Source organism: Serinus canaria, chromosome 4, assembly GCF_022539315.1.
Source record: "Serinus canaria isolate serCan28SL12 chromosome 4, serCan2020, whole genome shotgun sequence".
NCBI lineage: Eukaryota > Metazoa > Chordata > Aves > Passeriformes > Fringillidae > Serinus > Serinus canaria.
Genome location: NC_066317.1, coordinates 29,889,814 through 29,908,221, shown reverse-complemented (window position 1 = coordinate 29,908,221; position 18,408 = coordinate 29,889,814). Strand labels below are relative to the sequence as shown.

The window sequence follows — 18,408 nt, the reverse complement described above, 5'->3', positions numbered from 1 at the left end:
TATATTGGAACATCCACATACCCTGTTCTGTCCAGCAACTACAGTCTGTGGGATTTGTACAAGAAGTCTGGGTTGACTGCATCTAGGATGCTCTGGAATGATGCAGGTTTTGGGGCAGTGAAATACACAAGAAAATATTCAAGTAATCCAGCAAAGTATGATTCTGTTCTTTCCCTTAATGCTGGAGAGATTTCAGGGTACAGATGACAAGAGGCTCCTATATATTCAGACAAAATCAAAAACTTTGATAGTTAGCTTTAATTCTTTTTAATTCAGATTAATTCTTTTAACCTCATTACAGTACACAGCTCTCTCCAAGATTCATGTAGATCACAAATCTTAATTACAAAGTGCTTACAGAAGTGAACAATCTTCAGGTGACAAAAAGGCCATTTTTCTACACCTAGAAGTAACACTCTAGAGAAGACCCTACATTTATTCCATGCTATTAAAGAATAATTTTCATTTTGTTTGTGGTTATAGTGCAGAATAATGCTGCTCTGCAGTATCCCACCCTTAGTCCATGGATGAATGATAATATCTTAAGAGATAAGCTGTTATGAGCCCTAGCTCTGTACATAACATACTATTAGAAATATCCAGTATCTATAATTAGTCAGAGATAATAGAAGAAATATCATAAAACCTGAAGATCACATTTTCTATTGCAATAAATAAGGTAAGTCCACTTAACACAGACCACCCCTGCAATCTATTGCATATGAATACTCCTGTTCCAAATTTCTCTTTGGAATTTCAAATTAAACTTCTGTTGACTAGGCAACAATTCTGTCTGGTATCTGAAACAATTTTGCACAAAATTCTTACCTGCAAAAACTCTCTGACATTTGAGCCCAAGACACGTAGAATTGTATCATAACCAGATTCTTGACAAAACACAAAAAACATCTTCCCAAACATTTGAAGAATTTCCCCAGCATTTAAATCTAGTTAAAAAAGAAAAATAGGATTCAATCCAAACACTGTATTTCATGCACTTACTTATTTATTTACTCTTGCATTCATAAACAAGAAAGACAGTACCTAAACACTGCCCAGATCCAGTAGATTAGGAACAAAGCAAGATTCAGGGTTCATATGGCAAATAGAGAGCACCCAGTACAGGAATTTCATTAAGATTTACCAATTGCTATTATTATTTCACCACACTGTGCATTTCACACATGTATAGCATTTAGATTTTGATATAGAAAAATGAATCACTTCTTGAAAATAAAGGAACTTGGTTGTTAGTAGTGCTCGCCTCAGCAGAGTTAATTCCAATTTACAATAGCATGAAACCACATCAGCTGCTCCAATTCAACATCACTACAGTCATCAGTCTTATAGATTCTTGGCTAATTACTGATGCAGAACAATTTCATAGCACACTTGGGGCTGCAGATAAAATAATGCTGATGGGCATAATTCTACCTTTTAAATTCTAGACCAGAGCTGCAATGATTGAAAATGAATGCAACCCAAATCAATGGCTGATATGCAAGTAAATGAAATGTGTCCATGCCACAAGCATTTCTGTGACTCAGCACTGTTCTTCAGCAGAGATCAAGGATTCATTCATTCATTCACTCATTTATTCATTCATTTAATCATTCACTGCTCTTGCAGCAGTGGTTGAAACTTGCAGTTGCAGCAGGATGTTGTTACTTCACAATTGCTTGTTACACTGCCCATGTTGTGTGGATCTTCAGTTTAAGATGGAATACTTTGAAAATTATAAAAATCATTTCAAGCAATAAAAGAATAAATTTTTTCTTAGAGAAATAAAGAAATACAATTCTCTCTCTTAAGATTTAAAAAAAAATTCTCTGACCAACACTCTGTTTTCAATTCCCTTGTGCTAAATCCTGTTCCTCTCTGCTGCACATTTTTGGAGGGCAGGAGGATATTACCTTTTTTGTGATGAATGGGTAAAGAAGATCTCTGCATTACTTACTAAGGACCTTGCTTGCAGCTGCAACAAGGTCATAGGTTTTGGAATCATCGTAAATTATTCTGACCAGAAACTGTCCCTCTTCATCCAGCTGTGCTTCCTTCCTAAAAAGAAAACAGAATAAAATCTTTTTGCTTGAGGGAAAAGCACCATACGGATAAAAGTCTTTTAAAACAAATAAGTCTGTAGAGTTATTTCAATCAGAAAATTAGAAATAAATTTGTTCCATATACAAGTCATTAGTGTACAATACAAATACTTCAGACCACAAGTGTTCTGAAAATAATAATTAGCTACAAGAAAATAAACATGATTTTTCAATACAGAACTTCAGAAAGAAGTTGCTGTACTAATAACGACAAAAAGAAGTTGCTGTACTATTAAAGACACAATTTGCATTTTAAAATAAGAGACTATCCAATAATGCAGCCCATGATGGGCTCTTTAAACACTTTTGCTTTTTCATTCCATCACAATTTAATTACACTTTATTTACAAAAGGCGTGGGATGTTTCTAACAACCATTTGCACATATGTCTAAAGAGGAATTTAAAATACACATGCAGGTACCAAATCAAAACATCTTTTTGCAGAATTCTGCACATGCCAAGCAGATAGGAAGAAAAAGGATGCTAGGATTTTGCAAGGTCTTGTTCTCACATCGCACACCGATTCTCACGTGTAAAATGTCACCACTTTGCTTAAGCACAATAAAAATATATATTTCTCTACTAAAGGAAACAACTCTCTACCTGAGGTTTAAGACAAGACTCATTAAGTCCTGTGCACACTTACACTAAGTAAGAAACCAAAACAAAATGACTGTTTTGTTTTTCGGGTCCTTTACTATTCTCTTCAACTTGAACATCAAGTCAGCAGCTTGTCCAAAAGGCAGCACAAATCTGTAGGCTGTATTATTTCCTGAGCAAGACAAGCTGATCCCCGGACTATGAATGAACTGTCGTGCCTTCCAAGCTTTGCATCTGGCACAAGTGAGTTACTAGGGAGGACCCACGTGTGCCTTCCTCCCTATTTTACCCTGTCTGCACAGCACAGGAGCCAGGCCACTGGTGCTGCAGGAGTGGCTGAGTCCCAGCTCTTGGGAGGTGGACAGGGAGCACCTCCATGGACAGGCAGACCCCAGGACAATGAAGAGGCAGCTGCCCATGGGGTTGGTCCTGCTGTGCACAGAGCATGCCAATGGATATGGCCCTGTCTCTGCCCAGTTTCATGTACAGCAGTATTCTGTATTTGCTCCTATTTCCCTTGCAAATTTTCCTTCAGCAAATGAGGAGATGTGCAGAGAGGCCTGCTGTGTTCCCTGATGAAGTCGTGCCCTGTTTGTTGAAGTCCTCGTCTGGAAAATGAGCACAGCCTCCTTTCTCAGTATGCTTTTTTAAATTAGGTGTTCACCTCCCATAGTGCTGCCTACTATGACTCTTAATATAGTGTGCTTTGCAGAAATAATGATGAAAGAGGAGATATTTGTAAGTACTCCTGCTCTAATTGATGTACTTGGAATATATTTTGGCTCAGCAAAACTAATATGATCACGGCATCATTACTATATTTGCAGGTGGAAGGTCACAGCTACCTCATTAAAAAGAAATTATACCCTTTCATTTAAATGTATCTCTATGCTGCAGTTCATTTCAGGAAGTCAAAAGAAAGGCAAAGAGACAGCCTTAAAGTGAATTACTGAATCACATCTTGCGTCACACCAAAAACAAAATAAAAATCAGTATATGATGTTGCTCTTCAGAAAAATACCCTCAGAATTAGAAAAACTATTAAAAAAGGCAGATTATGAGGTAGGTTCTTAAAAAATTCTAAGGACAAGGGATGCAAATCAAGACATTCCTCAACTTGGTAGTAGTATAATTATTTTTCTAATGTACAAATTAAAGAGGACAGTGAGTAAACAATTATTTACTAGCACCATGGTAATAAAGAGCTTTTGCCAGAGTATGACTGGTAAATTGAGTAAATACAAAGAAATGCTCTTTGAGATATGACTCAAGCCTACAGAGCCAGTATTTCTAACTTCTGAATTTCTCTTGGTCACCAGAGGAATTATGAAGACCTATAAAAAGTAAAATTCTAAATCTACTATGTAAAATCCTGCATCCTCTTTCACATCAAACACTTTCTCTCCATTATCATAACATAATCACCCATAAATTAAAATCAAATTCTTTGACTGTAACTCAGGTTTTAATTTCCTAAAATGGTGTCATTGATTTTAGAAGTTAATTAATACAAAATAATTTTGCCTGCAGAACAACTCAAGCATTTACAGATGTAGTGGAATTATCCATCCATAGAAAAAGAAATATTTCCTGAGGTACTCAATGGGGAGAGGTCTGAGAATTAAGTACTCTTGTTGATCTTAAAACTGCTAGATGGCAAATGGTACTGCTGGGAAGGACTGATTCCCATCTCATATGGCAGTATTTTATTGACCTAAGTGAAATGACTTGTCATCTAACCCTCCAGTTTGTAATCATCAGTCTTTGATAATCTGTTCACTTAATGGATATCTGGACCCCATTATTTTCTTTTTCCTTTTCATCTTCCTTTAATCTTGCTCCTCACATTCATCCCACTGTCCAAAAATTACACAATACTGGTTTTTAAAAATATATTATTTATTAATATTGGAAGTATTGAAACTCTTACTTGACATTAACATTTTTATACTCACTCTAAGAATGATGAACTGAACACAAGCAGTGCAATTTTCCTAAAGAAATATGGCAGGCTATAGGGGAGGTGTGACTAAATATGCCTCATAATTCCACCTAAAAGAAACATCATTCTCCATCCAATGACATGAATAATATTGTAATAACCTTAATTAAGCAGGATCTTAAGCAGGAAGAGAGGTGGGAAATGATGTCTTGACACATAAGAGATCATTCAGGGACAAGAAGGTAAAGTTTACAATTCCTAAGAACAGAACTGAAATGAATATGAGAAAAGAAAACCATCTTGATTCTTTGGTTCTCATAACATGGTATGTAACAACAAGCCAGCCTGGGATGTTTGGAGGGATGTTTGCAAAGGGTGAACAAACTTTCCCACATCTCTGATACATGCTGTGCTTTCTTTTAGTCTCTCTGATCTGAGCCAAACCACAAAGGATAATACACACATCTGGAAAAGCAATGAACATCCTCAAAAACACTGCATACTTACACAGTTCAGTAGACACAGCTTTTCTGTGTGAGAATTTTCTCTATGAAAAATTGACCCAGTCTGATGATGTTGGTATCTCTTTCAAAACTTCTTGCATGTTTTTCCAAGTACATTGACTGGAACTTTTCCTGTTTGTTTACTTCTCTGTGCCAAGCCATGCTTCTAGTTTTCTTATTTTATTTGTCTTTAGTTTATTTTGTCAAAGTTTTTCTTCAATACTTGAAATTTCTCTGAGCCACCACTTTTTAAAATCACCACTGGTTATTTCAGTTATTTCATCCTACTCCATTTAATTATTTTAACTATTCTTTTTCTAGTTTACTCTAGATGCTTTGGATCACTCAGCAGCCATCACCTCTGTAGCCTTACTGATGTATTTCCCATTAAAAAAAAAATTAAGTTGAGCAAAATTTTCTAGAAAGTTTGTCAAAGTAAGTATTTACTCCTGCAGGGGATTACACTTCTCAGTTACTTCTCATGCAGGCAAAAATTTCTTTGCTTCTTCTACAAATATGGAAAATACCATGACAATGGCTAACCTAAGTCTGTGTCAAAAGATAAACTGCCTTTTTAAGACGCGTGCTTGAAAATTATTAAATTTCATAACTTTCTTCTTCCATTCCAAGTCCATCCCTTCATACTTCTGAGATCTGTTGTGATGGTGCATCCCAGCAATTTAGATAGGTGTTGAAATAAAATTCAGTAGATATCTGTTTTCTGCATTATTTTTCTGCTAGATGAATGTCCCTGTCTGCTCCATCACCTGTTCACAGAAGTTGCTCTGCATACAGACAACATGTAGGCACAGTGATTGTGGACAGGCTTCCAAAGCCCTTCAGCTTCCCTCAGTAATCCAACAGCAGTGAGAGCTTCCAAAAGTCTTTCTCTCTGAAATACTACTCTTAAGACTATATGTGATGGGGAAATGCTGCTGTGAGTTTATCTAAAATGGCCACTGCAAAGTGAAAGCAATCCTGTTTTTTCACAGGCACTGGTCCTTCAGCAAGTCTACAAAATAGCAGAGCCTCTAAAGACCTTGTTTGAGAGAGCATCACAGCTGTCAGCACCAGAGAGGCTGACCATGACTGACCTCCAGCAGCCCAGGAAACAGGGCAGTGTCATTCAGATGAATACCTAAAATTGTTTCCCCATGGCTGCAGTTTTCCCACCCTACCTGATTTCTCAAAGCTGCCTGCACTAAACACTAAGGAAATGGTTTTATAACAAGGGTGATAGGAAGAAATAAATGAGAGTGACATAATTATACTTAATGTTAAGAGTGAGGCTGCTTTGTCAGATTTGCAGAGCTCCTGTGGTCAGCTGTCCATCAACTGTAATTCCTTACATTTGTATTTGGCTGACCACATTTTAGAGAAAACTTCATAATCCATAGCTTTACAAAAAAACTGTGGCATTTCCTTTGAAATGTTTTGCTGCAATCTTAAGTTACAGTTTTTGACCAGATAAAATTGTGGGAGGAAATTAGCATAGTTCTAATGTTTTCTGCAGACTGTGGTGTTTGATCACAAAGACATTAACAGCAATAACATGTTGGTAGCTTTCTTAAGAACTTGACAGGAAATGAGCCAAAAGCAACAAGCTCTGGCAAATTCCCAAGCCCTGCTTATTTCTCTAGTGAAGAAGCAGTATTACAGTAGCAAACTTCAAACTTTTATATGGCTGTTCCTTCAAAATAAGCTTCAAGTCAAATAGAACAGAACTTACAATTAATGTTTCATTTACATCTTTAGAGACAAAATAAGTGTGGGTTTTGCTCCCCTATAAATTTATGTTCAACATGTTAAAACACCCCAGGATTTTAATGCTCTACCCAAACTGATTCCTCTAACACAAGATGTGATGTTTCATGGTTCAAAACTTACATCCTATGACATGCCTGCCCTAACTTCTACAGTCTGGCAGCCCTTTTTATTTACTCTAGACTAATTCTGAATGATTACACAGAGCTATTTCAATTGTGGGAAGCAAAGACTCCAGCACAGACTTTTCTAAAATGCTTTTGTTTTCCTCCAGAATGTTTCTATTATCCAGGTTAATGTGAGGCAGTTTACTTGGGCAAGAGAAGAACCTCAGCCATTGCACCATGGAAAATAACAGCCATACAGAGGATATTTTTCACATAAAGATTTGGCCTTGAAATCAGTGGAAAAATTCCTATTGAAGAGATCAAAGCAGGATCAAGTCTTAGAGCAGCCTTTCCTCCATCAGTCATGCTAACACCCCCAAAACTGCTGTTGATTTTGCAGCACAGAACAGTATTACAGGTGATACACCTGTGTGCAATGGTCCCTTTGAAAATCTTTCCTGTTGTGCAACTAGTTTAGTATTGGTAAACACACTACTAATGTTCAAAGGTGATGCTAATAATTCACAGAAATGGCTGAAATGCCATGTATGGACGAGCATCCAGAGAATACTATTCTTAAAATCACAACAGATCATGCACTTCAGATTTTTAAACCATAGGATGCACACATTTTTATTTCTCAAGGAGGTTTGATGCAGAAAGGGTTTCTTTTTCTATTTTTGGAGATTTTATGGACAGCACAGCTGGACAAGATGTCACATCAGGATGGTTTTACTTATATATGGCCCATTCTGCACAAGGTGAGTTTTAATGTAGTTTTGCAGCCAGACTGTAGTATTTAAACTGAATTTGCATAAATCATACTCAGGAAGATTGCTGACAACACTTTTTTTTCCCCTGTAAAGTCATACTTGCTATCCTGCCTCTGCAGCCAGTCAAAAAGCTGGAATCTTAGGAAATTCTTACAGAAGAAGAACCCTTCCCATTTGCATGCAGCAAATATTGACAAAGAATATGGCAGAAGACTGTATGAACAATTATTTTGCATCCTGAAGATGCACAGGCTTCTCTGTGATATAACATTATTACTTAGAAGCTGCTGGTGTCACTTTAAGAGATCATCCAGCATCCCAAAAGCACAACTGGATCTCTTCCTACCAAAACTCAGCCCAAAGTGTGTGCACTGGGTGTGTCACCTTGAACACACCAAAAACAGCAGCTAGTTCCAAGACCACCTCCAGGACTTCTTCCATGATACATATTGTTTCTGCTGGGACTTTTGCCACCATTGTGCTTCACTATTCTTGGTGTACCAAGGATGGAAAAGTGCTCGTTAAATGGAAGAGATCAGTCAAAACAATCTTAATGACAAAATAACTCTACTGCACTTAGAAACACAACACGGTTCTGATCTCACTGATAGGAGCCAGTCAAGTTTAATTCCGTTCCAAGAGTAGCACTCTTGAGCAGGATTACATGGGTCAGACCTAAAGATGGTATCTCTGAACCCAGAATCACTGCCTTTGCACCTCACTTACATTAAAATGGCAAACTCACTGCTCATATTACTTCACAGACAGTTGTTTTTCTCAAAATGTTTCAGGTCTTTTTGTCATGTATTTCACAAAGACGCTTTACTAGAAGTTATTAAAAATATTGAGCCACTATTCCGAAAAGGAAAAAAAGAAAACAGACTTGTACATGTTTTGGATGGTCCAAGGATATTTTAAAATAACCAGCTGGGAAGAACATAAATTATATTAAGTTACAAGATTAAATAAAAATGGGAATCTGTCCAGGAAAATGATGTTCTGGGTAAAATAAATAGGTGTATTTATAGACTTCACAGTTCTGAGCTATTTCCCAGTTTTACAGGCTGGATACGGGAGTGTTTAATGTAGGTTTTCAAAACAAGATAATACAAGGAGATACAGTTAACAAAAGTACAAGTTCCTTGCTGCTACTACAAACACTAAAAATATTATTAAAAATATAAAGCCAGTATTATTTTGCTTCCTTTTACGTAAGTGGAATAAAAAGAATGGTATTTACAAAATACTCTTTCTGCTTTTCATTAAGTAGAGTGACTGATGTGTTTATAACACCTGTTATCCTAGCACATCTAAAAGCACTTAATTCTGGGAAAACTGCAAAGTACCTGAGAGATACTGCAAGAACACTCACACCAAGTTTCATAACATGCCAGTATTTCCTTTTAGCCAACCCTTTCCCAGAGGAATTAAATAATTTGGCATCCACTTAGTTTAACTCCTGACCTTCAAGCAGGTCCTTCCGCTGTGAGGAACTTAAATAGCAGGAATTATAGTGCTCTGACCCTATGAAGCTTGTAAATATTACCCTCCCTACCCATGAAAAAAATCTAGTCAGCACCACTTAAAAAACAAAATTATAAAATACTGATTAGAACTTTGGAATAGCATGAAATAAGGAATTTAAAACAGAAACAAAAATAAATGTTGCTTTCTTGATAAAAACTCAATAATGTTAAAATGAGTATGGATTAAAAAGAATCCTCTATTGTCATTTCACCACTAATGGCTTTCCAAAGTGTCTACAGATTTGTAGGCAATCTGTATTTTTTTCAGAATTGTTGGGATTGGTCAAACTGAACATTGCCTTCAGCACTGGGTAAACCCACATGGTACTGAAAGAGACAGCAAAATCTCCTATTTCTTGCTTTTTAACAGATCACTGCAATTATTCACAAGTGAGAACAACGTCATCCAAAATAAGAATGGATTCACAATCTAAACTCTAGTGACACAGTCATTTTTTTTCACCAGTGTTCATTGTGACAAGACAGTTAAAATAATTAACACAGGATGTCAGCAACACTTTTGAGCATGAAAGAATCAGTAAGTAAACTGTAAAGCAATCATTCTTTACAATAATTAGTTGTGGGCTGGGAAAGGGAAATATTGAGCAAACTCCCAGCAGTACAACAAAGAAGGAAAGTAGATTAACAGGGACTGACTGCCACCACTGCAGTACACAGGTATGTATGTGGGTCCACATGGTAAATTCCATAACTCACCTGTTCACCACCCAGAATTCTACAGTTCCTGGGGGGAGAAGTACAGAAGAAAGGAAAGCCAGCATTTTGATGGGAGAAATCCCAAAGGCTTTAATACGATAAATAAAAAGGCTTTAATAAGATAAAATAAAATTGAAGTCCGAGACACACCAAAAGCTACACTTAGAAATTTACAAGGAGTTTTGCACTGAGGTTCCCCTGCAAATCAATCCCTTGACAAAAAATGCCAAAGAGAACTGGAAGGCTTTTTTCACCTGCTTCCACTACGGATGATTATTAACTGAAGTGCCCCACCTGACATTTTGTACAGATATTTGATTCTTATTTCTTATTTCCTGTTTAGTTTGCATTTTTATTGCCCAGGCCACATGGTGATTATGTAGACATAATATGCACATACACATAGGCATGCACATCAATATTTATTTGCATATGTACCTACAAACACAAATAGATTTTCTCCAAAAGCCTTACATTCCAAGCTGATGATTATCCAACTTCTCTCCTACCAGAAGTGATGCTGTTATCACTGTAGACAGACTGTTACAGACTATGGCACTGTTTTACATGCTTTCTAAAGGGCTGCCCTATATATAGAAACTACAGTCAGCTGAAAACTTGAAAAACACTTTCCAGAACAATTACAAAGAAATAAAACATGTCTCATAAAGAGCCATAGGCATCTGGTGTTTTGTGGGTTTTTTTAATAGTTTAATGAAAGCAGGAAAGATGGACTCGGGTCCACTCAGTAACATTAGAGCAGTTTGCCCCAAGTAACATTTCCCTGTCTGTTCCTGAGCCTGTATGACACAGCATCCCAGGCACACCCATGATCCCACAAAACCTGGTCCCTTTCCTGCAGGCTTCCAGCTCTCTCAGTACTGAGGCTAGATCCTACTCCACTAACGCACAACTATTTCGTGCTTTGTTTTATCCCATTCCTCAATATACAACCTCTGGCTTGATTTACAGCACTTTTCAAATCCAGTTCCACTCCTTTCTAATAAGTTTTCCTGTGGAACTGATCTCCACTAATTGCATGCAGAAGCATTAATTAGGTCTCCAACAATCTCATGAGGCCAATTATTCCATTTTCATTTAAAATAGGCATGAACACCACAGATCAAAAAGGTTTCATTCATTTAGGGTGCCCAGTATGTGATCTGGTTCTGTTTTTTTAAGATACTAAGCACTTTTTATGCTGAAAACACAACTTTCATGGACTTTACAGCCTACCAGCATCAGACCTACAAAGTATCTAAATTCCCACTAATCTTAAGAGCTTACTATTGCAACTTAAAAGAGTCTTTCACTAGAGTTGTTGTGCATACTTTCCTGGGTTCCTGAAAAGGCAAACTACACTACAGTAGAAGCTATTACTACAACTGAACACTGTGCTAAGCAATAGCAATAGGCCAAAATCTTGATTCTCACAGGATTTGTTAACAAATATAAGTTGTGTTTTGATATATTAGTAAAAAAAAAAAAAAAAAAAATCTCTGACAAAGTGACATTTGAACACAGCATAGAGACATAAAAAGCCAAGCTAGGGCCTTCACTCTGCAGCCAAAGAAGTTTTTTATTATTTGCTTTGTATGGACAATTTTTGCTGTGAGAAATTCCCACAAAACAATGCAATCCAAGTCCATCTCCTGTAAAAATATATATATTTTTTTTCAGAGGCATTTAATATTTCTTTTATATTATTTATTTATATTATTTACTATTTTAGGATTGTAAATTCTAGGTATATTACAAATATAATTATTCAGAATAGCACATCCTGTCAATGAGTTCCTAATTATCTAAATGCTAAGGAAATCAATCAAGTACCATTTTTAGATAGGTAAATGAACAAAAGCATCTACCTTTCCTGACTTAAGCAGGCAACATACAAGACTACTAATAAACCTAACTGCTAGGAATGCCTTTGAAAATTTACCCCATAATATGTACTTTTAAATCACCTACATTTAACTGCAAAAGCCACACCAAGTCACTACAGTCTGACATTATGTTAACCTTCAGCAATAGGATGTAGAAGTTTCTGTCTGTTTAGTTTTCATTTTCAGGCCCTGCAGTTTCTTTCACTTCCCCAAATGGTCCAGTCTTCTACCACTCCACCTGAACCCAATTTGAAACCAAGCAGAGCTTTCCACTTTCCTTTTCCACATTGCACCAGGCCAATCACTCAATCCTCAGTGTTTCACCATTTTAACCATACCAGGAGATTTACAGAAAAAAAAAAAAAAAAGCTTTTAAGAGCCTGGAGCCTTGGTAGGTGATAATCTGTGAAACTTGGGGAATGAAAGTTTCCTTCCTCCTAGGACAAGCAATTGACTTTTGCTCTTCCAGAGTGTGCACTTCCAGACCACTGGGTCCCTGGAGAGTCTGTGCTGCCCAGAAGGCTCCTCAGACCTGGAGCCTTGCCATTTAAAAGTGTGGACAGTACATGCCATCCTACTCCCTCCAAAGGACAAAACAGGGCAAAGGCAGGAGCAGATGCCTTAATTCTGCATTAAGCACTGAGCACCAGGGATGTAAGGCTATTACTGGATTTCCATATCCTCATGCTAAGGTACAGACAGCAAAGGGGCAAAAAAATGCCTTTTTTTCTGCTGTGTAAGTTTGAAAACTTGTCTAGAAGCAAATAAAAAGTGTTTTCACCTCTATGTAGCTGCTTTTAGCAAACATTGCGTTTCAACTTCCACTCTAGTTTTTCCACACTACATGTTTTTGTGGGGACTTCTACCATAAAAACAGAAGGAAGATGAAGACTGTGGCTGACTGGTTGTGCTATATACCTGTGTGGGAAAAATATCAATTAACTCTACAGGCTTGTGATGAAGCATTTTAATGCATTTATTAGATTTTTGAATTCTCATTCATTTTCTTGGCAGTATGTTTGAAAGTGTCACAATTTGAGCATCTAATCTGGCCTCAATTCAGATTTAGGAGCCTGTGGGAAAATCCTGTATTCATTTAATCATACACAGAGGAATAGTGTTGGGAAACACAGGAAAAAAGACTCTGTACATATTCCCTGCTGACAACATTGCTCTAGCTCCCACATATTGACCTGGAGCTGTTTCAAGAAGACATCCCTGTCAATGCTTGTTACACAATTAAACCCTTAGAACTGCTGAACGGAGTGACCAGAATTTCACATATACTGGCTGTTCAGCTCAGCCATAATTGATACCTGTGGCATAAGAGCTCAGATTTTATGGTAGAGGCCTCTTTTAGAAACGTACTATCACACACCATAAAAATATGCCCACCATAGAAACATACTATGGAATACTTCTTAAGCCCTAGAAATTTTTATTTATTTTGACAATGTGAGTCATCTCTTTGCATTGTTTTGGACAGGTACATGGATAGTAATTCCATGTGCACTGCTTACATTCATGTGCACACACTACCCTATCACCCAGCAGTACAAATTTGGCCTTAAACAGATATGAGCACAGAATTTCATGAATGTGGAAATGGCCAGGCCTGACAACTTTGTTTATGTTGGCTGCAGAGGACTTTAAGATATCTAATGCCAATCTTGAACCTTGAGAACCATCCTGAGAACCAGCAATTGCAACTGTGGCCACACAGTCTGAAGCAGCCCTCTGAATGGAACAAGTACAAAACAAAGGAGTCACAAGAGGTTTTCTCTTAAGTATGAAAGGAACAAATGAAAACTGTTTTCTCAGCAACAGTCTAGGTTAACTGTTTGTCTACTAGTAACTCTTTGCAGAGCGAGTGAAGCACTGATCAAAGGAGTCAAAGGAGTCTGTCTCCATTGCACTGCAGGTCCTAAGTGTCCCCTTCCAAGGACTGAAATGGTCAATGACAGTGAGCAGAGCACGTGCAGCTTACAACTGCCAGTAAGTGAAGGAAAGGACTGTGGTCAATCCTCTTCCCTTTCAGCCAAGAAACATCTGCTACTGCAGAATTCAGCAACTACAGAAGGACGTTCCTATCACTACCTCTTGCTCATCCAGCTTTGGTAAATCCCTCTAATGATTCTAGGGCTTCATCACAAAAACCCTGTTCATTAGGTCAAATTCTCAATTCTGCAAGTGGCAGTCAGAGAAAGCCCTAAGGAGAAGCAAATTTCTGAGACTTTGCTGTTGAGAAAATGAGTAAAGCCTCCATAAATCAAGATGAACTTTCATTACTTATGTGCCAGCTTTCTTAGTCTTATTTTAAATTCAACCTATTTGGGATCCAGAATGCTAGCTCAGAAATAGAAGGCTTTGAACCATTTTGTGTGTCAAGCATTTTAATTCCAGTTCTTTAGAAAAGACAAGCCCTGTATCAAAGTATATACTGTAATTTTTCCATTAACCAAGTGCCTAATTATATTATGTGCAAAAGAGTCTGTTGTTCAGGTACTTTTTTTTTTTTTTAAGTGGGTGAAAATAACATGGAGGCTAACTTTCCCAAGAATTCCACTCTGGGCCATTAAAAAACAGTGAATCTTTTTCTGATGAGATCATGGTTTTACAATAATGCTGAAAAATGAAAAAAATATCAGGCCCAGAGACTTGAAATCATCATGCTAACTCAGGTAACAGTGATGGCACTGAAAACACCACTCTTGTAGGAGCATCAAATTCAACTGCTTGGGTACCCAAATCCTCTATGTAAGAACTTCATTCAATACCACTTTTGACTGAACAAGCTACAAAGAGTTTCCATGTTTCAGATGCAGAATACCCTTTCAATTCAGCATTTAACTTTTTAAAATGCATTTTATGTAAAGAATGACCATATTTCATTACTTCAGTTTATTTAGTTCCATGTTTTCTGTCCCCTTCTATTAATACTAAGTACAAATTCACCTATTGGCATTTGAGAATCATTCAGCAATCATAACCCACCACTCTGCAGTGCTGATTCACATCTTCTGTGCTGACTTCAGAGAGGACAAAACAGCAGTATGTGATCAGCTCACCATTGCAAAAAACCAAAAGAGCTTAAATAAGAAGTTTTGTACTGAACTACCCAGAGGCCTCTCTATTTCACAAAAATGCTGAAGTTCTATTGCAAATTCAACCTTGCTAACAGTGAAAAGTTCCTCATGGTTTTTTTGAAACAGCCAAGGAGTGTTGACTTCAATAATTATTTCTCCAGTCATCTGTGATTCAACTGATTCAATTCAGCATGCCACAACACTGTTCTGTACTTTCTTGCTGTTTCCTAAATGATTAACAGTTATAACAAAAAAAGACTTTGCAAGAGGTTTGTATTTGCTTATAAAAGATAAAACATCTAAGCCTTTCCCCAACATCACTTGGCTACCAGCTGACACTACCATTCCCAAATCAGCACCATTATAATGTCTTCCAGTGAGGGTTGGTTACTGGTTTCTGAACTCTAGGATGCACAACTGAGAAATCCTGCTGAATAAATACCCCATGGTGACCAATTCCACATAAGGAGCTATGGCAGCTGTTGCAAATGCACTGGCTCCTTCTTGGAGATCACATTCCAGTCCTCTGCTGGGTGGTGTCGTGATGCTTTCCTTCCAGAGAGCCATCTTCTTGTGAGCTAACAGCAGAGCCTACCTGCTGGGCTGCTACAAGACACAAATGGTTCTCATTTGAAAAGCAGAAACAGGATATACCAGCTTCCTGAATTTTCACAGCTGACCTTAGAAAATTATTTTGTATATTTCTATTAGATTTCTCCAAAATGTTATATGAGTAATATTCCTCATGGGCTTTAGTTATCTACAGTATTCTATCATGGAACTAAAGAGACAGGATGCATCAGGAATTATGGTTGTGTTCTGACAGTCTGCAGCATGGTCTTATGCTAGCAGATGAAACTCTGTATCTTCTCTGATGGATTAATCTTAAATACAAATACATATTCAGTGAGTAATCTGGACAAAAAGTGGTCCATGATACTTAAAGGCATATTGGTAAGAATGAGTGAACATCATATTTTATATATATTTTTCTTTTATTCATTTATTTTAACTTTCATGGAAAATGATGCATGTGTCACTATTTTATCACCTCTTAATTAACATATGTTATTATAAAAAATCAAATCAGGAATTCAAAATAGATCACTGTGTTTAGAAATGTTTAGTATGTAAGGAAAATAAATGCCTCACTTATAGCACAAAACTCTGTGGTGTACACTAAAAGTTCATCTGTGGCATGCACAGAACTGTATTTGCAAACAGCAATTTAGAGTTCCTGTCAGGGATCAATAGAACAATGAATGCCTGCTGAGCCACAACTGTGGACTCACCTTTGGTCATTTTAAAGACTCAGCCAGACAAAAGTCATAGCTGAGCCCTGATCTAGTGCCAGTAACAATCCAGGATGGTACAGATACTGGACTAGATGACCTCCAGAGAACATTTCTGTGATTCTCTGATTTCATGGTACTGTGCAAGGTTACCACATTCTTAACAAACGATTTTATGAAAAAAATACGTCATGGTAACAAAAATCTCACAATCAAAACTGGCCTTTTGAATTGTACTAAGACAACAGCAGTATATTGTAAAATCAACATCAATGCTGGCATATTAAAATAAATGCAACAGAGGCATACAGAAAGCATCCAGCTGAAAGAGGATCACTTTCTCCAAGTTCGATAATCGACTTCTGCCCTATCAAGAGATCATATTAAACCATTTCTTCTGACCACATGTTGCCTAAAGCCTGATGAAGTAAGCCTACAACTCTGTAGGCTTTTACATCATCTTAAAAATTTTTGTTGTAGTTTTGCCCAGTCGTTCATACTACTATTTTTAAGGCAAACAGAATTTTGTTTGCACACTCATTTAAAAGTTGTAGGGCAATGTCACAACTTATCAAAGGTTTAATGTGAAGGCAGTCAGCTCCTTAGAAAAACATTATACCACAAGAAAAGCAAGGGTTGGGCTCAAGAAACCAGGTTCAAGAAATGAAGCCAAAAACCATTCTTCTTACGTCCTTACATATGTACATCCTCTTTAATAACCAGTGACTGTTTTGATTTCGAGCTGAGGACATTACCAAAACCTGACATTATTTTAAGATAAAGTTTATTTAATAAACACTGCTTCTTAGTTCCTTCAGGGATGCAGAGGGATGCAACTGTTGCACGGTTCACCTGGTGGCCTGATGCAAGGACAGCACTTCTGCCACCTACTCCTTAGAACCGAGGGGACCGCGGGGATCAACGCCATCCCCGCCGCGGCTCCTGGACTCGAGAAAGATGGAAGGAGGCGGGTCTTGGTGGCGTTAAGGGAGGCCGCGAGCATGACGAGGTGCGGCAGGAGCCGCGCTGGTTTGTCACGGCTGGGAGCCGTGTCCTGGGTGCCGCTGCCGGTGCCGCTGCCGGCCCGCAGACCCGCCCGGCACCGCAAACGGGGCGCCGGTACCCGGCCCGCCCCGGCTCCCGGCCCTGCGCGCCCCCGCGGACAGGCGCGCACACAGACGCGCATCCACAGACAGACACACGGACGGAGGCGCGCAGACACGCGCACAGACACTTACTTGATGTCCTCCCAGACGGCGGGGCCGTAGTTGCGGATGACGAGCAGCTCCAGGGCGTGATTGACGAAGCCGTACTGCGGGGCAGGACGAGGCGGTGGCACGGTCAGGCACCGGGCGGCATCCCCCGCCGCGCAGCATCCCACCCCACCCTTCCCATCACCCCGCCGGGAAGCGACCCCACCGAAACATCACCCATCTCCCCCGAAACAAAGGGCTGGGGCCCGGCTGCCCGCTTCCCAAGGGGATTCAGCCCGTTCCCCCCACCGCGGGCCCGGTGCCGGGCAGAGCGGACTCGGCCCGGCCCCGGGCAGGGCGGGCGGCCCGGCGGAGCTCACCATGGTGCCGCCGCCGCCGCCGCCAGCAGAGGATGGGCCCGGCTGCCTCACCACCTCCGCCGGCCGCCGCCGCCCCGAGTGGCACCCGCCGGCAGCCAATGGAGAGCCCGACCGCCGCCCGAGGGACCAATGGCGGGCGCGGGCGCCGCGCTCTCCACCAATCAGAAGCGAAGGCGGGGCTGCGGGAGCCGAGGGCCGCGCGGGGGCCGCGGCCGGCGCCGCCCGGGCTGAGGGGCGGCCGCTGCCCGGAGCCGGGGCTCAGCCCGGAGGCCGCCTCGGTCCTGCTCGTACCCATCCTGCAGGCAGTGCTTGCGTGGGAACCTCTAGGGCAGTTCCCTGTGCAGCGGCTGCCTTCGCAAGAATGTTTCAGTTGTTTCTTGTACCCATGCAGCCCCTTAATTTTTAGCACGGAAAATGTCCCCAAAAAAGGGAAGAATCGGAGCGGCAAAGCGATCCCAGACATTTCTGCTCCTGTGCATTCATTTCTCAAAAACCAGCGAAGTTAAAAGCATAATAATGAGTGCTTTCAGTAATGG

The 18,408-nt window shown here is 39.4% G+C and overlaps 1 protein-coding gene across 1 annotated transcript in view; it reads right to left on the bottom strand.

Moving 5' to 3' along the window:
* GUCY1B1 (guanylate cyclase 1 soluble subunit beta 1) overlaps positions 1-17,950 on the bottom strand; it is a 41,507-nt gene extending 23,557 nt beyond the window's left edge. Inside the window, exons 1-4 of the mRNA XM_030239287.2 lie at positions 17,873-17,950; positions 17,538-17,611; positions 1,958-2,058; positions 829-947 (exon numbers count right to left, since the gene is read on the bottom strand). Of these exons, the coding sequence (XP_030095147.1) occupies positions 829-947; positions 1,958-2,058; positions 17,538-17,611; positions 17,873-17,875 (297 nt within the window). The 5' untranslated portion in view covers positions 17,876-17,950. The remainder of the gene's footprint in view (positions 1-828; positions 948-1,957; positions 2,059-17,537; positions 17,612-17,872) is intronic.
* Positions 17,951-18,408: the final 458 nt, after the last annotated feature.